General features: G+C 44.7%; 5 protein-coding genes across 5 annotated transcripts; 4 read left to right on the forward strand and 1 right to left on the reverse strand.

Moving 5' to 3' along the window:
• Window positions 1–782: 782 nt before the first annotated feature.
• On the reverse strand, window positions 783–1,409 carry LOC100840868. Its single transcript, XM_003578249.4, has one exon. The coding sequence runs from the start codon at window positions 1,247–1,249 to the stop codon at window positions 1,046–1,048; it is 204 nt and encodes a 67-aa protein (XP_003578297.1). The 5' UTR covers window positions 1,250–1,409; the 3' UTR covers window positions 783–1,045.
• Window positions 1,410–3,725: 2,316 nt separating this feature from the next.
• On the forward strand, window positions 3,726–5,873 carry LOC100824119 (pentatricopeptide repeat-containing protein At3g24000, mitochondrial). Its single transcript, XM_010239975.3, has one exon. It carries the CDS (start codon window positions 3,799–3,801, stop codon window positions 5,671–5,673), a length of 1,875 nt encoding a protein of 624 aa, XP_010238277.1. The 5' UTR covers window positions 3,726–3,798; the 3' UTR covers window positions 5,674–5,873.
• Window positions 5,874–8,849: 2,976 nt separating this feature from the next.
• Window positions 8,850–10,027, forward strand: LOC104584694. Its single transcript, XM_010239976.3, has 2 exons — window positions 8,850–9,037; window positions 9,232–10,027. The coding sequence occupies exon 2, from the start codon at window positions 9,248–9,250 to the stop codon at window positions 9,680–9,682; it is 435 nt and encodes a 144-aa protein (XP_010238278.1). The 5' UTR covers window positions 8,850–9,037; window positions 9,232–9,247; the 3' UTR covers window positions 9,683–10,027.
• Window positions 10,028–11,520: 1,493 nt separating this feature from the next.
• LOC100841174 (probable galacturonosyltransferase 4) lies at window positions 11,521–15,411 on the forward strand. Its single transcript, XM_003578250.4, has 7 exons — window positions 11,521–11,754; window positions 11,838–11,921; window positions 12,141–12,517; window positions 13,121–13,416; window positions 13,497–13,854; window positions 14,012–14,587; window positions 14,884–15,411. The coding sequence occupies exons 1-7, from the start codon at window positions 11,631–11,633 to the stop codon at window positions 15,157–15,159; spliced, it is 2,091 nt and encodes a 696-aa protein (XP_003578298.1). The 5' UTR covers window positions 11,521–11,630; the 3' UTR covers window positions 15,160–15,411.
• A 3,405-nt stretch (window positions 15,412–18,816) lies between these two features.
• LOC112268691 (translation initiation factor IF-2-like) lies at window positions 18,817–19,276 on the forward strand. The gene has a single exon (XM_024454644.1). It carries the CDS (start codon window positions 18,863–18,865, stop codon window positions 19,274–19,276), a length of 414 nt encoding a protein of 137 aa, XP_024310412.1. The 5' UTR covers window positions 18,817–18,862.
• The last annotated feature ends 2,838 nt before the right edge of the window (window positions 19,277–22,114 follow it).

A 22,114-nucleotide genomic window follows, 5' to 3' on the forward strand; every position in this document is an offset into this window, starting at 1 on the left:
CTGGACATATTCGGTCTCTCCCGTATTAAGTGACTTTTTATTATATGTATTTAGTCATATTTTAGTACGTAGATGCGTCTATATTTAAATAAAATTGAGTCACTTGATATATGGGACGGAGGAAGTACAAAACAGTTGATCACCGGGGTAGCGTTGTCGGTTTACGCGTCTCGTCCTGAGTTAAAAATAAATAAACATTCAGATTTTAGGCACATCACGCCTTCACGTCCGTTCTCAGCCAAGACAACGCATGGCCAGATGAAAAATAGTGACCCGCAAGGCAGAAAAAGGACCTTGGTGAGGTGAGCTACCACGTCTGTTCACCTGCTGCCTGGTCAGTGCCTTGACAAACTCCACCATGATTTATGCCCAACTAAAATGGTTAACTTTCCAGGACGCTTCGGCTGGACGACGATTATTACGGCTTTACTCGGCAGTTAATAGAAGCACATCATGGACAGAGTGGGGGGCACTAGCCACACAGAAGAAGCAGCGCCGAGTCGCATCCCATCGCTGTTGCAGTTTGCAAGGTTGAACGTGCAAGGCAACCAAACAACCTTTTTGGTGGATTTGCAGCGTCTTAACAACAAATTTGGAACGGGTTAGCGTAGACGCCACTCCACTTTCCCCGAAAGCGTTTTGACTCTTGCGTGGTGGCGTTCGTGCGCCAAGCCAAACCAAACCACATGCTGCCAACGCGAGTTGCCGTGATTTTGGCAATTCGGCGGATAACTCTGACCATCCATGTGCCCCACCACATCATACACGATTCTTCTATGACGGAACAGTAAACTAAGCACAATTTTGAGATAATCATCAATCAGTACTATGATAAAATATCACATCAGTTTTGTCACCGAGAAGAAACAAAACGAAATCGGAGCAAAATCAACGAAGGAATTCAACTGAGAAATTCAAATCGATCCCGAGATTTCTTCTCTTCACAGGCGTCAGGGAATGCTAGCGCACCACCAGTCCATGCCCACTCCATCCCCGCGCGCGGCGCGACGGAACCAACCGCATCAGGGGTCTGGATCTCGGAGCCCTAATACGGCGGCGGCGGCGCGAGGTGGCCGTAGGCGCGGAAGGAGCGTCCGCCGCCGTAGGATGGCTCCTGGAGGTGGATGTTGCTGGTGAGCTTGTGGAAGCCGCGGGTGTAGATGCCGAAGCCGAAGACGATGCCGACGGCGACGAGCACCAGGATGATGATCGTGCAGATGCAGCACGCCTTGCTCGGGCAGCAGCACATCTCGCTTCCTCCTTCGGTCCGCTTCGCTTCCTCTCCCTCCTCTCGCGGCGGCGGGTCGCGCTGAGAGGAAAAGGAAACGGAAGAAAGGCGAGTCGCTTTTGTTCGTTTCCGTTGGGGGTCTGTGATGAGTCCGCGTGACCCGGCAGCACGCCTGTGTCCACTGGTTATAAGGGGGTACGCGCCGTTGGGTTGGGGGCAAATCGGGTGCCTGCTGGCTGCTGGTCACGGATTCGGTGCGGAGGTGCGGTTCCGGTGTACCGTGGTTTGGCGGCCGTCAGGCTTCGCTGCCACGACACGACACCATTTGAAGGCTGCCGTGTAGCTTCTTTTTCCTTTTCGAAAAGGCCAAAACCATATATTAAATCAATCAACCCTTACAAAAATATCTTTAAAATAGAAAAATTTCACGCAAATTTTTGTGGATAAACGTCGTTGTCTTCCTCCTGCACTGGCACGCCGTGAATGAACCTCGATGTTGCCTCCGGACCTCCGGACCACGTCGGAACCAGGAAAACGTCGTTGACATAGCAGCCGGAAAATCGCCGGTCAGAGCAAGAAGACGTCGACGACAATGCTCTGAGGAACAGACCACTGTCCCAGAGAAGAAGAAGACGAAGAAAGTTGGATGACCTCAGATCTGGCCAGACGGACCCAAGAAGACCTGACCTCACTAACTGAAGCTGGCCGACCCTCGCCGATTGAAAAAAGAACCAACAAACCGCGATACGAAGACTACCTGCAAAAAACAAACACAAATACCACTCTGGAAGAGCAGCGACCGATCGTCTCGTACTCCTCAACGCCACAGGCGAGATCGCCACAGGCGAGGTGGATGAGGGGTTGGGAAAACTTTATTCTTGAACCTGCCGCCATCACCACCATAGCGTCGCTGACAGTTGACCGAAACCTAACTTTTCAAAATCTACCGTAGGCCAAGCGCCTGAGCAGCAAGGAGAGGAGGCGGGACATGTGGCTTGCCCGTCGGCGGCTGGCCGGCCGAAGGACGGGATGAGATCTGTTGGGTGGCGCCTAGGGCACGCAAGGAGCCAGGAACCGATCGTATCTTTCTATCGTTGTTCTATCACGTCTGTTGTGATCTGTAAACACTATTCTTCGCTGCCGTGTGGCTTCTGTGCCAGTTTGTGCAGGGAGGGAGTGACTCGTCCAGTTCTTTTGACTGGCTTTTTCAGGAATATAGGGGAAGGACAACGTCAGGAAGCCGTCGTAGAAGCTGAAAAAAAATAGGATGAGTCACTCTTTCCCTGGACAATTGGCACAAGACGTTGATAAGCTAGTTTGGGAGCATGACCAAATTTGGTGACTGGCTTCTCCATGAAATCGGCAGAAGAGCAGCTTCATGGAGAAAACCAATCCGCCAATATCATGTCAGGGCCGCTTATGGATTGTTTCTGTATATTATATTATCGGCATGTTTCGGAACAATCTGAAACATCCAATTCGAATTTAGTGGACAAGACTAAAGTATCAGGGTTTTTTAATTAGGTTTTTAAGTTTTTTTAAAAAAATCAATCCACATTGTAATTATCTTTCTAGGATTTTTTCTTAGCAATGTTTTAACGAAAATCAAATGATATATCAATGAAATAATGATATGTTGATAATAATTTCAGTAAAAATTCAATGGTATATCCATGGAATGACACACATCAAAAGAAAACTCTCAAAAAAAATTGAGTAGATACCGTCATGGCAACTTTATTGATTGTGAAGAAAAAAAACTCTCGAAATTGACCGAGGGATTGATAACAAAGACCCATGCATCTCCCAATGCATAATCTCTTACCAGGTACTATCTCTTATGCAGGGTAAATGTCAAGAGACCAGCTCTCCAATTGACTCTTATTGTTGTGTCTAAATTAGCAAAATTTAATAGCTATTCGAGAGAGATTTAATTTATCTGTGTCGGTTTGCATGAAGAGACATCTAGCATAAGAGACGATTTCCAATCAATTACGTGTCGCGTATAGAAAATGCTAACGTGAAAACCTAAAAGACTCGCCATGTCAGAGCATTGGAAAAGACCTTAGAAGAAATCTAGGGCTTCTTTGGATCATAGGAATCCAAATATATAGGAATATGAAAAAGTATGATGGAAATACTATGGCTTTTTGAATACTATATGAAGAAAATCCTGTAATCGTTTGAATGAAATGTTTGGATGCTACATAGAAAAAAATGGAGATTAGATGGTATACTTAATTGGAGTAAAAGAGAAGGGAGATAGAAAGAAGATGCATTGAAACTTTCAAAAGGAAATTTCCATTAGGTAGACCTCATGCTCCGTTGGTGGCAGTACTGCGATCCAAATGACATGCATAAGAATTACTTTTTATTTTATGACTATAATTCTCTATTTTTCCTCTAAAATTCGTATGATCCAAAGAGGGGGAGTTCAGTTCAGAAATACAGTACAACTGTACAAGTCAGCGAACTGAATTTTCAGTGTAATAACTGAATGTACCGGGCCCTCGTTTCCCTGTCTTCCTCGCGCCTTCTCCGGCGCAAAACACCAGCCCTTGGCCACCTCCATGAGCAAGACCTACAAGTTTCCGCTCCGCCGCCTTCCCCGCCACCTACACGTCAGACAATACACATCTGCCGCGGCCAACCCCGTTCCGGCCGCCCCCGCCGTCCTCCATGACCTTGATCACTTGGACTCAGGCGAGCTCGCCCCGACACCGCGCGTTTACCACGCGTTCATCACAGCCTGCGCGCAATCCAAGAACCTCGACGATGCCAGGAAAATCCACGCTCACCTTGCCAGCTCCCGGTTCGCGGGCGACGCCTTCCTCGATAACTCGCTCATTCACCTGTACTGCAAGTGCGGCAGTGTGGTGGAAGCGCACAAGGTGTTTGATAAAATGCGGAATAAGGATATGGTTTCTTGGACCTCACTCATCGCCGGGTATGCACAGAATGATATGCCGGCAGAGGCCATAGGACTTCTCCCTGGTATGCTTAAGGGACGCTTCAAGCCAAACGGGTTCACGTTCGCCAGCCTCCTCAAGGCGGTGGGTGCTTATGCTGATAGCGGCATTGGGGGACAGATACATGCTCTCGCTGTGAAGTGTGATTGGCATGAGGATGTCTATGTTGGAAGCGCACTTCTTGACATGTATGCGAGGTGTGGGAAGATGGACATGGCTACTGCAGTGTTTGATAAACTGGACTCAAAGAATGGGGTTTCCTGGAATGCATTGATTTCTGGGTTTGCAAGGAAGGGCGATGGAGAGACTGCTTTGATGGTGTTTGCAGAGATGCAGAGGAATGGGTTTGAGGCCACACATTTCACATATTCCAGCATATTCAGTGCCCTTGCTGGTATAGGTGCTCTTGAGCAGGGGAAGTGGGTGCATGCACATATGATTAAGTCTCGGCAGAAACTGACTGCATTTGTTGGAAATACAATGCTTGACATGTATGCAAAGTCAGGGAGCATGATCGACGCGAGAAAGGTGTTTGAACGTGTGCTCAATAAGGATCTAGTTACTTGGAATTCCATGCTCACAGCATTTGCACAATATGGATTGGGAAAGGAAGCAGTCTCCCATTTTGAGGAGATGAGGAAATCGGGCATTTACCTGAATCAAATCAGCTTCCTTTGCATTTTGACTGCTTGTAGCCATGGAGGACTGGTGAAGGAGGGCAAGCACTACTTCGACATGATAAAGGAGTACAATTTGGAGCCTGAGATTGAGCACTATGTTACGGTTGTCGATCTTCTCGGACGAGCTGGTTTACTAAATTATGCTCTGGTCTTTATATTTAAAATGCCCATGGAACCAACTGCCGCTGTTTGGGGAGCCTTGCTCGCGGCTTGCAGAATGCATAAGAATGCCAAAGTTGGGCAATTTGCAGCTGACCATGTCTTTCAACTTGATCCGGATGATAGTGGCCCGCCTGTGTTGTTGTATAACATATATGCTTCCACAGGTCATTGGGATGCTGCTGCTAGAGTCAGGAAGATGATGAAGGCAACTGGTGTGAAGAAGGAACCTGCATGCAGTTGGGTTGAGATAGAGAATTCCGTGCACATGTTTGTGGCCAACGATGATACACATCCACGAGCTGAAGAGATATATAAGATGTGGGATGAGATAAGCATGAAGATTAGGAAAGAAGGATATGTTCCTGATATGGATTATGTGCTTCTGCATGTAGATGAGCAAGAGAGAGAGGCAAACTTGCAGTACCACAGTGAGAAGATTGCGCTCGCATTTGCACTTATCCAAATGCCTGCAGGGGCAACAATTCGGATCATGAAGAATATAAGGATATGTGGGGATTGCCACTCTGCATTCAAATACATCTCCAAAGTTTTTGAGAGGGAAATTGTTGTGAGGGACACTAATAGATTCCACCATTTTAGCAATGGCTTTTGTTCCTGTGGAGATTACTGGTGATTCTACTAATCTTGGTTGTGTTTATGAATCCACAAAGCCATGGGTTGAATTAGCAACAGCTAACAAGAACTTTTTTATACAGTAGGATAAATTCTACACCATGTATTCCTGCTTGATTCTTTCTGTTGACAGCAAACAGCTGTGTTTTCATTTTGTAGCACACTGAATTTCGCAAGTTGCAAAAACAACATAATTATTTATGTGTGGCTTATGGTTTCCTGCGAGGAAAATGGTCCTGCATTTGGAGGTGCAATGTCCGATTGGAACACACTCTGTACATGTGTCTTCGACTCTTCATACAATGCTCCACAATCAGTTTCACCAAATTTCTGCTGCACAGATTATTCACCTGCACAAGGACGTGCAAGAGAAGAAAGACATCTACGTGCACAGATTATTCGTCATGCAGCAGGAGGAGGTACGTCAATTCACAACAATGTAACATGTTTCCTCAAAATGAATATTTGGGAATCGGGTCAATAGCATCATGGGCTCCTTCAGTGGAAGAAACTGTCATGGTCATCAATTGCAATTTAACACATCAAAGCATTGGTCACAGCACCGCCAACACATGAGGTTTGACCTGATCTTCTGCATTGGAGACAGAAGTAGACGAATTAATACAATATACAAATTACATTACTAAGATAATATCGGTTTGTCTTCTTATCTGCAGTGGGAGTGTAGAACAGTGTTTAAAATCAATAGAAACATTTGATTCTCCTCCTTGCTAATGTGCACATTAAAAATCAACATGCCAGCGCTGGCCTAAGCATGCCATACAACACACGCATCTTTACATGCAAGTAGATCCCGGGTTAGGAAATCTGAACTCCACTTCATATTACTTTTGGATGTCGTGTTTGCTACATTAGTTTGCTGGACTAACTGATTGCAAAATGTCAGCTGGCTTTATTGCTGTCCATCACATGATGAAGATGATCATGATTAAATTGTTCGTATGCATGTCTCTGAACCAAGTGCTTAGCTAGATAATTCTGATTACACCTCCATTTCAAATGTACTCGTTTCTACTTGTCTGCTCATTATTGCTTCTTAATTGACCGCAGCTCTTTCACCCCTGAAACAGCTTGATGATCGAGCTGTTGATCTTGTGATGAATAAATTATTTTAACAATTGTAAGTGTGTAGATTCTTGTAACGAAAGCAAAGTTTGAGGTATGGAGTCTCTTATGTTATTTTATCTTTATGTACATTATGCTGATGATTTTGCAACTGAAGAAAGCCTCCAGGTGCAGTTCAACAATGAATGATTTTGTACCTATGACTTCATCTTCTCATCTGGGGTTAATCAGCAAATATTCAATTTATGCCCGAGTTCGACAATGTATCTTATTATCATATCAAGTAGCAAAGCTCGTTCTAAGAATATATCTATGAACCACATCTTTCAATGTGTTTAGATGGCGAAGAATGGAGCTTGGCTGGCGCAAAGGCACTGCGTCGACAGCCATGCCCCGCGCGACCTCTTGGTGTGCCTTGGTTGCATCCCTTTGTCTAGTTTGACCTGTTCCTGTTCGGTTTTGATTTTTGGCCTTTCCTTTTTGTTCCTGGTGTCTTCCTTGGAGATTTGTAGTATTTGCGCTATTTTTGCACCACATTTGGATGCGTGTTTGAGAGAAAAAGGTGTTCAGATGGCATATGAGTTGCATGGTTTCTTGCTAGAAATGTTAGTATTCGGACTAGCAAAAATATGAAGCCATCTTATGGTGGGGGTGAGGAGGCTTAAGCGGTTACGCCTATCTATCTGGAGGTGCAATCTTTGATTGGAAATGCACCGTATGACTTTACTCCACCCCAACAATCTATCTTGCTCATATGTGCAAAGAAGCTAGCTTGTTGACTTCCGAATCTCAGTTAGTACATGAGATGCGCTGCATAGAGAAAACTATTATTGCTAGGCATGATTCTAGAAGAATAACAGTAGATGATTTTGCTACTTATGCACAATGCCACCTTGTACATTTCAGCTTATTGGGTTCAGAACTTCAGATCAGAGCTTACCAAGCTAATGCATCGCCCTCTTGGCACTGATGGCAGCTCTTTAATTCGCAGTCACTTGCAGGTTGTGATTTGCCAGCTTTGGACCTGTGTCTTGGACTCTTCACCCATTCACCCAATATACTCCATAAAAGAAGCTTCATAAGTTAATCCGAAGAACATTGGCGTGCAGGAAGTGATTGTCCAACAAAAGCATGCTGCCCTGATGATGTTGATAGAGGATATCAGGAAGGCATGGCGACGATAAATCCTGAGGATAGCAAAAGCTAACAACCAGCCTTGACTTTTAGCCCCGTACACAATTCTGGGTGTCGTTGGTATGTTATTAATTAGATATATTGTCATATACAGATGATATCGTGGAGGTTTCAGTTGGTCTTCAAACACACACACACACACACACACACACACATATACACGAGTACTAGTATTTTGCTGATCTCTGTGCTGTGCGGATATTCTGAGACCATGTTTGCATGGGAATAGTGTAGTACTGGAGTAGCAATTTCGAATCCATACTTACCGTTGCATGGCTGTTGGCGTGTCTGGCGCAACATCAGAAATGCCATATCTTGTGGGATGTGACCGCTTCTACGGAGCGGATCGGGCCGGATATCCCGATGGATAAGATGATGATACATACCACTCCTACAAAGGTAATTAAGCTAGCGAGGGTCGCGTGCACGCGGGCGTCATGCATGGACGCGTACCTGCGCGAGGAAGGAATGGGAAGGAGATTTGCACGCCGGCAGGTGTGATCGATGCATGCGTGATGCGTCACGGCCGGGGCCTCTCCTGACGCGTGTTGTGCGCCCTTGTTTCTCCGGTCCTGATCCGCTGGGGAATGGGAAGGGTTGTTCGTCCTGCGGCCGCGAAGCGGCCAACCTCGATCCGCAAGAAACCAAAAATAGATAAGGTTTGTTGTGAAAAGGCATTTTTGCCACATGCGCCGAGATGATAATACAGTACTCCGGTCCAGTATAATACATGCTTGGATTCGACACTGGCATCAGGCATCGCCGAGAGCTAGCTAGCCACCGTACGTGTCAAAGAAGGTAGAACCTGCGAGTTGGCACTGGGCATGGTTTAGCAATGCCAGAGCTGTACGCGCGCGCGGCCACGGGCCACCTAAACGTGCACGTCACGATCGGCACATTCAGCATGACGAACATAAATAGGAGCTCTCTCTCTCTCTCATCGAACGATCTGATCTCGTCTCTCTGTGGGCATAACCTGATATCCGCCCCCACTGTTTTATAACCCCCCGCCCCCTTCCCCTTCCCAAGAACACACAACATTGCGAAGTCTCCTTCGTCTGTCCATCCTCTCGCGATCGTCTCAGGTACGTAAACACATCCCCTATCCATGCCACACGAAAGTTTCTTGCGTTGCTGCGCGCATGCCATCGCCAATTCGCCGTTCATGCATCCATTACAACGGCCCATTGTCTGATTTGAAGGTTCGAGAGGCTGGAATCAAATGTTGATCCGTGCATGCAATTCACGCATGCCTCTCTTTTTCTTTTCCTTGATGCAGTGGTGTCCTCCTGCGCATGGATCGGCGGCGGCCGGTGGAGGGCAAGGCGAACAAGAAGCGCGCGAGGGAGGAGCCGGCTCCGGCTCCGGCGGTGGATTTCCCTTTCGACGAGGCGGCGGCGGCGGCCGACGCCGGGGACGCGTGGCGGCGGCCGCCGGGGGTGTTCCAGTTCCCGTGGCAGAAGTGCCGCGGCGGGCTCGGCGTCTCCGGCGGCGGCGGCGGGTGGGAGCTGCGGGACGTCTTCTTCCGCTCCCTCGTGGACGGCGGCGCCGCGGCCATCGGCGTGCCGGGCGACCGCCTCGTGTCCCCCCCGCCGGCCAGCAAGCAGCAGCGCGCGCTCTTCGAGGACGTGGACGCGTGGCTCGCGGACGCCGGCGACGGCGAGGTGGACCCCGTCTGGCGCCTGGCGATCAAGGGCGGCACCGGCCCCGCGTCGTCGGCGGCGGTGTGAGGATCAATCGATATGATGACGTTCGAGGGCATGGCCGGCCCCGTGCATGCAATGGCCCCACGTGGCATTATTCAGTGCGCAGCGGCGGCCCATCAGCCTGTGCCTCGTGACGCGCTGGCGTGGATGGCTTGCCACGGCAGGGGGCAGGACCGGGAATGTCGATGATTAATTAGCTAGGACGGATTTTGTTTGTGTACTGGCAGGAGCTAACTATTTATTACTCTCCCTTCGTTCTTGATTACCTATCATTTCTTATTCGATTTTTCGGTTCTCAATAGTCAAGATTTCTCAAACCCTATGTAAACTGAGGTGAGTTTTTTCTGAACCGAGCTTCTCACCACCTTCCATTATTGAACATAAACGGAAATCTAATGAGCATGTTGGCGGACGGTTCGATATTACCATACAATCCAGAGGAGGAGGAAGAGGAAGAAGAAGAATGAGGGAAGGAGAGGTGGAACCTGATGGCAATCCTCAAAGCCCAGGTCCAACTTTACCGCAAATCGAAACATTTTAAACCTCACAGGCGAGGTCTAACTTTACCTCAAATCGAAACATTTTAAAGTTTAACTAAATTCATATCAATTAGGTTTATTAAATCCGTCATGATATATCTTCATATTATATCCGTTTAATATTGTAAATATACTTTCTATAATCTTGTTTAAATTTCAAAAAAAAAGTCTGACTATCCTAGAAGGTTCACGTTCACATGAGTTCTTCTTTTCCATATAGATTTTTGGATGATTTTTTATATAAATTCACAAAGTTCCAGGTTCGAACTCAATCTAAACATTATTCTCTCAAACATAAAAAAGAGAGAAGAAATCATAGTACAGCCGTTTAAGTTGTACTATCCCTTATTCATAATAAATGTCTCAGATTTAGTACAGCCGATTTAGTCCCTTATTTCGAAACAAAAGGAACAATTTTGTATTAAATTTATACAAAATCTGAGACACTCGTTACTCTCTCGTCAAAATAAATGACGTGAAACTCGTACGAATCTACGTTACCTATCTCTCGGAGCGGAGAGAGTATTGTGAATAGTAACAAACAGCCCGCGACAGGTCGGCGCATCACTCGTGTGCACTGCACGACTTGGTCCTTGGTTTGCTCACTTTTTCTAGCCGATCGATTTTGTTGCTTCTAGGCGCCCAGGCCCAGCGTTTCATAATACCACGACATGCACACTGACTGTCCCCGCGGGCACGTACGTCTGCATATCCTCGGCAGTCGTCAGCGGTAACCTGAACCGGTCGGCGCATGCGCGGTGGCGCCACCCATGCACTCGGCGTGCGCGCCGGCCACGGGAGGGACCATCGGGCCCGGGCAGCCCTGATCGATCGAGGCGGCGGTTCGGCTCGGCCCCAACAAAGCACGAAAAGAATGCCGTCCTTCTCTTCGGGCGGGCGGCCCCAACGTCGTTCCAAATTAAGATCATCGTTTTTACGAGACTCTGCATCTGCAGCAGCGCTGTGGACAGTTTAGGGCTCGTGGCTTTGTCACGTGCTCTCAACTTCCAGGGGGGAAAGAGACCAGAACGTAAAGAAGAACTTGCTGTATGACTATTGACTATCCATATCGCTATAAACCCCACGGAGCACGGTACAGGATAATAGGAATTGCTCACAGATCTGTGGTCCGTCCACCGCCGCGCCCTCTTAAAAAAATCGTGCAAATTTGTGACCCACCGCGTCAAAAGCAGGCAAAGGTACCGGTGGAAAGTACTATTACTGCTACACGCATGGCATGGGCTGGTGGGCCACACCTTCCGGGCGGCAACGATCTCACGTTACTCTGCCCCGAAAATTCGCGTCCGCGCGTGCCTACGCCCGAACCCTCCCCAGAAAATAAGCACCTGCCCCCACCGGGGAGCCGTCTCCTTCTCAGGCGGCGGCGGCGCGTGCCGTCCTAAACTCCCCGGCAACAGGCTCTCGGGCGGGCCATGGCGGCGGCCGCGCGGGGACGGCGGTGCCGGGGGGCGGTGCTGCTGCTGCTCCTCCCGTCGGTCCTCGCGCCCCTCGTGCTCTACGGCTACTCCCCCATCTCGCCCCTCCCGGACTCCACCTGTACGGTTCTCGTCTCCCTCCGAGTTTCGACGCCGCAATGCGGAATGATCCGTCCGTGATTGTGGTGCTTTGTGTTTTTGCAGTGGCGAGGGTCGCGTTCGATCGGGAGGATGGGTCCAATATGGTGTGGCCGCACATGGCCGCGTCCGAGGTTTCTCTAGCCAAAGGTGGTCTTCTGTTCTTCCCCTCTGTCTCTTTCTGTTTGCTTGTGTCTATCTCATGGTCAAGGCAAGTTATTTACTTGACCGTAGATCATGAAAATGGTGAAGAGATAGATAGACGACTTTGTTCACATTTTTTGTTTCAAGTACTGCCTAAATGAGCCCTTGGTCGCAATCGTGCTACACTGCTACCATCTGATTCTTACCAGAATATTGGTTTTGTAGATCTGACAATTGAGAGGCTAGGGGAGCACAAGAACAGGGTGCTGTCAGCAACTGACGACTGGCAAGCAGTCCAGGCAGCAAGGAGTCGTTCATCTGAAAACTCTGATGCAAGTGTACAATTGAAGGTTCCTGTCACGAGGGATGCTGATGACATGATTGCTGAGGAGACTGGCAGTGCTCAGTCAGGACAAGAGGGCAGGATAAAGGAAGTTGTCATCAGCCAGAGAAATGCAGATGGATTTGGTGATCCAGGAAATGCCAAGGAAGCTGAAGAGCAGGATGGACAAGCAACTGAGGTAGAGCACAGAGATGGATCTGATGCATCTACGGAGAATAACGTTGCTGGAATAAATACTACTGTGAGATCATTTTTAAAGGTAAAGTTCATTAGAGAAGATCAATTGTTGCTTTGGTAAGGACGATCAAGCTCTAACTCCTAAGAGGGGTAAATTAGTTGAAGACTGAATCTAGGATAGGAACCTGATGTATCTGGTCATCTCATTTAATTGTAGGATGCAAAACTAATCTGGGATTAACCTTGTTCCGTAACATCTATATTACTGCTACTCAGTACCTAAACACATTTTACGAAGCTAAAAAATATTTTAGGACTGAATGAACTCAGGATAGAGCTGAAATTAATCAAGTCGTTCTAGTACTATTTCTAAAGCCATTGCAGCTATCTTAATAGATTGGCAAGATATGCCAAATATTGTTATCCCCCTTTGTTAACTTCTTGTGAACATTACGACTCTAGAGATCAGGTACTGAGTGAGGACTATCTAGATATCCTGATATTTATGATTCCCAGCTTGCCACTCTTTGATGAGATCTGCTCTTATGTTTTGCTATGGATATCAAGTTGGGCTATATTTTCTTTGTACTGCAACTTGTTTAGTCATTCATAATCAGAGCTTGTATGTGTTCTCTTAGTCACGATCTTCAGGGCTGATATAACTGCTTATTGTTTAATTATCCAGGACAGCACTGCTGATATCTTATCCAATGGAACTACACATGCTACCCCAAAAGAATCTTACACAAGGGCCACTGATATAAATGCTGATCTTCCCACAACTAGTAGTGCCGGCCATTCCAAAACTTCCCCAGATGCTAAAATCCGTATCATCAGGGACCAGTTAATAAGAGCAAAGACATATCTTGGCTTTGTAGCTTCTAGAGGCAATCATGGTTTTGCCAAGGAGCTTCGTGCACGAATGAGGGATATCCAACGAGCACTTGGTGATGCAACCAATGATGGGCTGCTTCCTCATAAGTACTTTCTCTTTCACTGTACTACTGAATTTCCATTGTCATAACTGATGGTGTACTTACAGAATTTTCTATTATCTCCAGTGTCCATAGCAAAATAAAAGCAATGGAGCAGACACTGGGGAAGATCAAGAGAAGTCATGATAGTTGCTCTGGTGCTGTGAACAGACTCCGTACAGCCCTTCACTCGATGGAGGAGCGGCTTCAATCTCACAAAAATGAAGCCAACTATCTAGCTCAAATAGCAGCAAAATCCTTACCCAAAGGACTACATTGTCTCCCGTTGCGTCTTACAAATGAGTATTATTCCACCAACTCCAACAATAAGGACTTTTCAAATACAGAAAAGTTGGAAGACCCCAAACTCCATCATTATGCAGTGTTCTCAGATAATGTATTGGCTACCGCAGTGGTTGTGAACTCCACTCTTGTTCATGCTAAGGTACACTGCTTGGCCATTGAGATATATAAGATGCCTACTAGACTGCTGATTCATCACTGTCAATTGCCTTGTTTTGTTTATACTATCAATTTTATGACCTTTATGTTTGTACCTGCAAGGCTGCAACCCTAATATCTACTAGTGCTGTTTTCTGCAGAAACCAGCAAACCATGTCTTCCACATTGTGACGGATAGGCTTAACTATGCTGCAATGAAGATGTGGTTCTTGGCTAATCCCCTGCGCAAAGCTGCTGTCCAGGTTCAGAATATTCAAGAGTTTACATGGCTAAATTCAAGCTATAGTCCAGTTCTGAAGCAGTTAGGATCCCGGTCTACAATTGATTACTACTTCAGGAGTGGGACGGCTAGACCTGACGAAAATGCCAAATTTCGGAACCCAAAGTATCTTTCAATTCTAAATCATCTGAGGTTCTATCTCCCTGAGATATTCCCAAAGCTTAATAAGGTCTTATTTCTTGATGATGATACGGTAGTGCAGCAGGACCTAAGTGCACTTTGGTCGATAGATCTCAAAGGCAAGGTGAACGGTGCTGTTGAGACCTGTGGAGAGACCTTCCATAGGTTTGATAAATATCTCAACTTCTCCAATCCTATTATTGCCAACAATTTTCATCCTCGAGCTTGTGGTTGGGCATACGGCATGAATATGTTTGATTTGTCCGAATGGAGAAAGCAAAACATCACTGATGTGTATCACACCTGGCAGAAACTGGTGAGTTTTTTAGCATGTGAACATGTCATGATAAAAGTGCACTTTTTATCCCCATGCAATATGCAATGAACTGCGTAAGCTGAAATTGAAAACAACAAGCTAATGTACCGTTATGGATTTGACTATCAAATACTTTGACAAGAATTGAGCACAATATGCCCTGCTAAGCTTTCAGCAACTCTGCTATAATTTGACCTACAAAGAAATTCCTGTACTTCACCAAAACGGTGATTCCCAATCTTCACTGATGATTTGTCTTGTTGTGTACATCACTCATGACTTATTTCATTGTGCAGAACGAAGATAGGCTATTGTGGAAGCTAGGCACCCTTCCTGCTGGTCTTGTAACATTTTGGAACCGCACATTCCCCCTTGATAGCTCGTGGCATCTTTTGGGACTTGGGTACAATACAAATGTGAACGAAAGGGATATCAGGCGGGCATCTGTCATCCACTACAATGGAAATTTGAAACCCTGGCTTGAGATTGGATTGTCGAAATACCGAAAATATTGGTCGAGATATGTTGATTTTGATCAAATATTTCTACGGGAGTGCAACTTAAATCCCTGAGTGGCAAACTCTTTGTGCATGATTTTTTTTTCCTTTTAGGTTAATTCTTTATGCTCTAGTTTTTAAAAGATGTCTAGAGCATCTATTCTTTTCAATTGTAAAGGTGCCAGTTGTCTTAGTAGTAGGCATTAGAACAAGGCGCATACTCAAATTAAGAGCCATGAAGGCTATATATTACATGTTGTACTAGATCTTGATGCGCGCGTTGCCGCGCCCGTCCATATGGTTGATAAAGATAGGTTTGGGTATAAACACCATATAGTTAACACAAAAGTTGAAATGGCAAAGTCTTTTGAAATGAGAATTTATTTTATTGAATAAAATATGCATACATCATAAGGTTAATTCATACATGGAATCAAACAATTTCTAGTTACTTTACCCATCCTCTAAAAAGACGAACTCAACTTTGTGCAAATCATGTGATGGATTGTACCATTGAAAATAAGAAGGGTAATTACATAGACAATACAACAGTGCTACGGCACTTAGATTTGGAGTAAATGTATGCAGTACCGTACTGACACGGATGTGTGGCCATACTGGCAGAAACACTGGTGCAATGGAACCGAGCATCCTACAGAGGAGCATGTCATGATAATTTCCATACATGACTGATTGGATGGAGACGGGAGAACAATCACCTCATCTATGAAATGTCTAGATCAAGATATTCAGTAACAATACTGTTGTCAAGCTAGATTAACCTGGGCACTCATTCCAGCAACACTTGGTCTGGAAGCAGAGTGCTCTTGATCAGACAGACATTGTCCAGAAACCTAGAGATGGCAGAACTAAAAATAGCTGTGTAAGATAACAAAGAGACAAAACCAAGCTAATCCTGGGATAAAATAATGTAACACCCCAGTAAAACTTTAGATTGATTTCATATAAAAAATGATATTTCAATATCATTTTTTTCATCTCAGATCTTGATAAGAAAGGGCAGGCTAACTTGCTGGAACTTTTTACCGCAGCTTTCAGACTTGCCTGGTAATATCACCTGCCTTAGGCTATAAACATGCTTTCAGACCTATTAAATATGAAAGATACTTCTTGAATAACAACAATCATAATTCAAGGAAACAATCCTGATATATTGGAGTACTAAATACAAATAAAAGGCAACCTTTTTGTTTAGATACGAAATCGAAAGTAGACAGTGGCGACCAGTAGAAATAAGATACAAAAAGAATATAGACAGAATTTAATGTAATAGTAGAAGTATCACAACAGGGATGTATTATGTACCTCTAAGAATTCATCAAACTCAAAACTTCCCTTATACCAAAATAATAATTCTCTCAATTGACGCTTAGAAGTAAACAGCAGAAAGAACCAAGAAGAAAGAAATCATGGTTAAATCAGGACACGATATCTTAGCAGAAGTGCTTGATGCTTACTAATCAATGCACTATGATCTGTCTAGCAACCACCAAACTTTAATTACCCAAGCACAACCGAGATAGAAAAAATAGGTATGCAAAATCATCTCATCTGGAAAGAAAAATAGAAAGTGGAGCAAGATGACACATGTATCAGCAAAGCAGGACAGCAAAATATGATGTGCCCACCTCGATATGAATGGAGCAGAGTAGAGGTGCACCGCCACCGCCATTTAATCCTTGCTCAGATGAGCTCTTATCAAGCGATAGTTAGCACTCTACCAATAGAAAGAATATCAGATTTATCATAGTTTTTTTTAATGAAATGTATAGACTCAAAATCACATTCCAAGTTAAGCTGGAAAAGTATATATGTATAATTCATTGGTAATGAAAATTCTTGCTAAAAGAAGTGGGCAACCTCAAATTCTGGAGGAGAATCAATGAAGTGGCAGAAAGCACTTACATCCTTCGAGCTTAATCCATGTTCTTGAGTAGCTTTTTGGTAAAAGTTAATCAGGATCAAATAAGTAGCTTTCTTGAGTAGCCTATTCAAAATGGGGTTATGAGATATTTTGTATTATTACCATATGGTGGTTTGGTCCAATAAAATGATATCCATAGTAATTACTCCATGCATTCTGAGAAGATTCCTGAAGAAAATTCTTACAAGTGCAAACAATAAAATGAAGTAATCTTCCCGCAATTTTTTTGAAGTATTCAAATATATTACAGTATACAATATATATAGTATTCTCTGATTAAAGTAACAAGATCAATAAAACTGTTTTTGGGAGGATGGGCACACCTGAAGCACACCTCCATAGACACCCATGGAGTCATCAGCCAACTGCGGCTACAGTTTATGACCGGAGACGGTGCGTCGCGAGCATGCTGCCGGCAGAGGGAAGGTGGAATGGATTGGCGGAGGTGGAAGAATCAAGAATAAATAGGGGGCAATGGAGGAAATGAATGGCAAAAAGCAGCCGCCGTCGATGGCTATGATGGCAGAAAAAAAAATGGAAGCCGCGCATTCAACACCATTAAAGATGAGCGCACCGTTGCTTCGAGAGGGCAGGCAACCAGGCAGCGGAGTCGAATCGTGCGCAGTAGAAGAAAGGCTTCAGTTCCGGTGGAAGCAGCTCAACAGGTTGGATGCAGTTTTTTTTTTCCTCGGGCGCTACGAACTGGGCCGTCCCAGCCCAAATCACCAGATTGCTTAGATTTTTCTGGCGGAGCAGCGGCCCAAACGGAGAGCGCGAGGCCCATGCACGTTTGGACAGCCAGCGATGACCAGAAAAACAGATCGAACCGTTCAGAGCGGTGATGGACTTAGAAGGCTCGGAGTCCGCTGCGTTTTGTTGACTCTAATTTACTCTGACTAAGGGCTATATATTACGTTTTGTATTTACCAGTTCCGTATATTTTTATTACTGTACTTCACCGAAAGTAATGGGGACTCCAACTCTCCAAGCACAATGCTTAAGAGAGAAATAGTATTTGTAACAGCAGAACAATGATCACCGATGCCCCTTTTTGTGTGCCATACAAATGAAAGACTCTCTCAACAAAATTTACATGTACTTTCTCCGATTCTAAATTTTTGACTCAAATTTGCTCAAATATTGATGTATCTATTCTTAAAAAGCGTCTAGATACATGTAATATTTCGACAACAATTTAGAATCGGAGGGAGTACATATTACAAAATATGCATGCATATTTTGTGATTTTTGGCACTTCTAAATACAGTTTCTGCATACATTTTTTTTCCAAAATTCCAGGCTCTGTGTAGCCCGAGCTGGAAAACGCACTTTAGAGGGGATAACAAATTCCATAGCAAATTTACTTAGAAAAATATTACTGCTAGTATCATTTGGGATCAAAAGGATACTATCTGGAGCAAAAGATTGGGATCAACATTTGCTTATTGCCATGTCCTCTGTTCTGTTAATGTGATTCCGAGAGAAAAAGATTGGGAGCGCGCGCGGAGCGCGGCCTAGCTTCCCACGTTGCAAACGGCGGCTCGCGCGCCCTAGAAGCAACGAACCGGCCGTTCCGGATGTGATCAAACAGAACCCCAGGGAAGCCAGTTCGTTATCTCAACAAGAAAAGACGAGCCAAAATCTCAACAAGAATGCATGCGTTTATCCGTACTGGTTTAATCGGATAACGATCGGCTCTAAAACAGCGCCACGGCGACCTAATTACGCCTATATATAAGCCTTTGACGCCGATGAGTAGAAAGATTTCCAACGTACTGATAGTCTGATAGCTGAACATTGCACACACCTCGATCCATCGATCTCGGTATCTTAATGGCGAGAGCGCTCAGCGCGTCCGCCGCAGACGGCACGGCAGCGTCGGCGTTGGGCTTCCTGCCGCCGTGGTTGGCCGCGCTCTGCATGGTGGTGGCGTCCGTGTGTCTCGTCTCGTTCGCCGTCTTCCTCTGCAGCCGAAAGCGCAAAAACTCGCACGGCCACGACGCCCCCAAGAAGAAGCCATCTGCCGCTCCAGCAGCCACCAGGAGGCCGGCGAGTGTCACGCCCGCGACGTCCAAGGCGAGGTCCGGGAGTATAGGCACGACGACGGGGCTGTGTGGCGCCGCGTACGTCGGTCCGGCCGGGGGATGTCATGGTCACGGACACGGTGGTGGTGGAGGCGGGTGTGGCGGTGGCGGCGGGTGTGGTGGCGGGGGCGGGGGCGGTGGCGGCTGTGGCGGGATCTGCTAATTTAAGTTGGCAATCGTACAATTAAGGTAGTGTCGTGCTACAAGTTGCAACCATGGTGTGGTTTTCTGGCCTTGCAACCATTCTTTGTTTTCTCATGTCAAGTTTGTGCTGTCATAAGTTGCGCATCGATCTGCCTTATGGTAAATGTTATGTTTCTTAGTTAGTTGTGCTTGAATTCGCAATGAGCGACGATAGTAAAACAAATATCTGATCAATGGTATGTCTCCGAAAGCCTAGCAAGACTTGTATGGTACTTCCTTGATCCTAAATTCTTGAGTCAAATTCATATATGGATGTATCTATTTTTAAAAAGCGTCTAGATACATATAACATTTCGACAACAATTTAGAATCGGAGGGAGTAATTATTTTGCATAACACACAAGTATGTTCGGATATAGTCTATCTTCCAGCTTCTCAAAAAAGGAGCGGTGCCGAACAGTCCAGATCCGCGGAGCCAGATCCGTGAAGCCGCCCTATTTTGCTGTACAAAACTTGAAGCAGCAGTCTGGCAATTTCGCGGAGTTGAGAAACGCAGAGCAGTTCATTTTACGGCCAAAATGCCACCGCCAAGTGATTTGCGAACGGGTACGTTGAATTTGTTTATATGGTTATCTGGAACCTTAAATTTTTGAAATATTATACTACCTGGATATATTTCACACGTGTAAGCCGCAGATCTTGATTCAATCATACTAAAGAGCTTTCGACTCAATCATTTGAATTTTAACACGAAACATTAAAGAAGTTAACCTTGAATTTCAACCAATATATTTTCAAACTCCCAACGTTTCAACAGAAAAACAAGTTTTGTGTAAGTATAGATGTAGACCTAATCACAAATATCTTTTTTCATCTTAGAATCTTCACTGTATGTGGAAGTTTGTTTTGGTGCATCATATTTGGATAGACATTCACATGGCATCATGGTATGTGGAAGTTTGTTTTGGTGCATCATATTTGGATAGACATTCACATGGCATCATGGTATGTGGAAGTTTGCATGTGAGGCTAGAAGCTACCTCCCCCCCCCCCCCCCCCCCACCCCAGAAAATATGCAGCTTGTTTGGTTGGGTTCTCCTTAAAAATAACAAGTTCGATCTTTTTGCATCCTAGGATCTATGACTTAAACGGACGTTTGTTTGCGTAGATGGAATTTCACATGGCGTTGCAGATAAGTATATTCAGTTTTCGCAAAAAAAGAAGAAGAGATAAGTATATTTAGTCCAGTATGTGTATGGCTACTTTAGGCCAAAGTGTCCACAAAATATGTAGTTTGTTTGGCGGTGTCCATTAGGGCGTGTATAATGACGTTACCCTTTTCTTTGCGCTGCCACGTAGGATAATTGATGATGTGAAAGAAAAAGAAATGAAAAAAGCGTTTCTCTTAACTAAGAGATGATTTCTTCACAAGAAGAATAAGGCAAAGAAAAGACAAATTCCCCATTGTACTAGATTTTATCTTTTCTTAACATTTACTCCCTCCGTTCATAAATAAATGTATATGTGGGCATTTCAAGAAAATTAAGAAGTGAGATAAAAAAATGCATTGAGAAGATGACAACTACTATCTCTCTCCTCTTTAATTCTCCCACCTTCAACGAGCTAAGTGCATGACGAAATGTTTTTGGGTTTGATTTCCGTGTAATTTGAGAGAGGCAATTTTAGTCTAAAGTGCTTTGGAAAGAAAGAAGTACATTTTTTGTGGATCAATTTTAAACCCAAACGTACACTTATTTGTGGACGGAGGGAGTATTTAATTAACTTTATTCATCTAAGCATTAATATGACACTAAGAGATAACTTATTGTACAACATGTTTTGTTATTTTTTCTAAATGACACGGAACTCATAAAAGAAATGGTCTTATCAACCATTGTACTAACCCTTGGACTCTTAAAAAGAAGTCTCACATGTCACATGCTATTCGAGTTATCATAGTTGACTAAATATAAATGGTTGGTCATTGAACTTGAGCGGTTTCCGACGATTTCATGATAGTCATTCAACAATGCTCCCTATATTTCATTTGGTTGTACTTATTATAGGCCTTGTGAGTTTTCTAAAAAATACTTGTACAATTAGATTTTTAAGGCCTAATTAATTTTTTTTTTACTTTTTCTAGGCAAACAATTTTAATGCTATCATCTTATTGGACAAAGGGGGGCGGGGCTAAGTAGAGATTGAGGAAATATCAAATAATGTATGACACAATTAATCGCATGAGAATATGCGGAGGTAGGGAGAGGAAGTGATATTTTGTCCTTTGAACTTATTTTGTCTCTAAAATACTTCCTGCACAACTAATCTAAAACGGACAGGAGTAATAAAAAGCTATGGTGAATTCGGTTCCCAACACTGTTTTGGTTCACTCCATAACAACGGTTGTATTCAACCTCTATCCTGCTCGAATTTCACTGAAACAAATCGTTTGTTTAGCATTCTTTTAGCAAACAAGTGCGAGACTCTGTTTTTTTATGAGTTACATGAACCTACATGATTGACCTGTAGGCTCTGGCTACAGTAAAAGTAACGTGCCAGTGTGCCTAAGCCACTGATGGCAACAGAGTATTACACGTACTCTGCTTCTATTCGTATCATCTTTAACTTGCACAAAATTCCTTTTCCTTCAAAAAATCTCAAGAAGAATGCATTCATTTATGATATTGGTTTAATCGGCCAACGATCGGGGTCTAAAATAGTACTAGAGCAACCGGATGACGCCTATATATAAGCCTTCGACGCCGAGGAGCATAAAGATTTCCAACGTACTGATACTGAAGCATAGCACACGCCTCGATCGTTCTCGTGTGTTCACTCCGTTCACGATGGCGAGAGG

Source organism: Brachypodium distachyon, chromosome 4 (assembly GCF_000005505.3).
Source record: "Brachypodium distachyon strain Bd21 chromosome 4, Brachypodium_distachyon_v3.0, whole genome shotgun sequence".
In the NCBI taxonomy this organism is placed as follows: Eukaryota; Viridiplantae; Streptophyta; class Magnoliopsida; order Poales; family Poaceae; genus Brachypodium; species Brachypodium distachyon.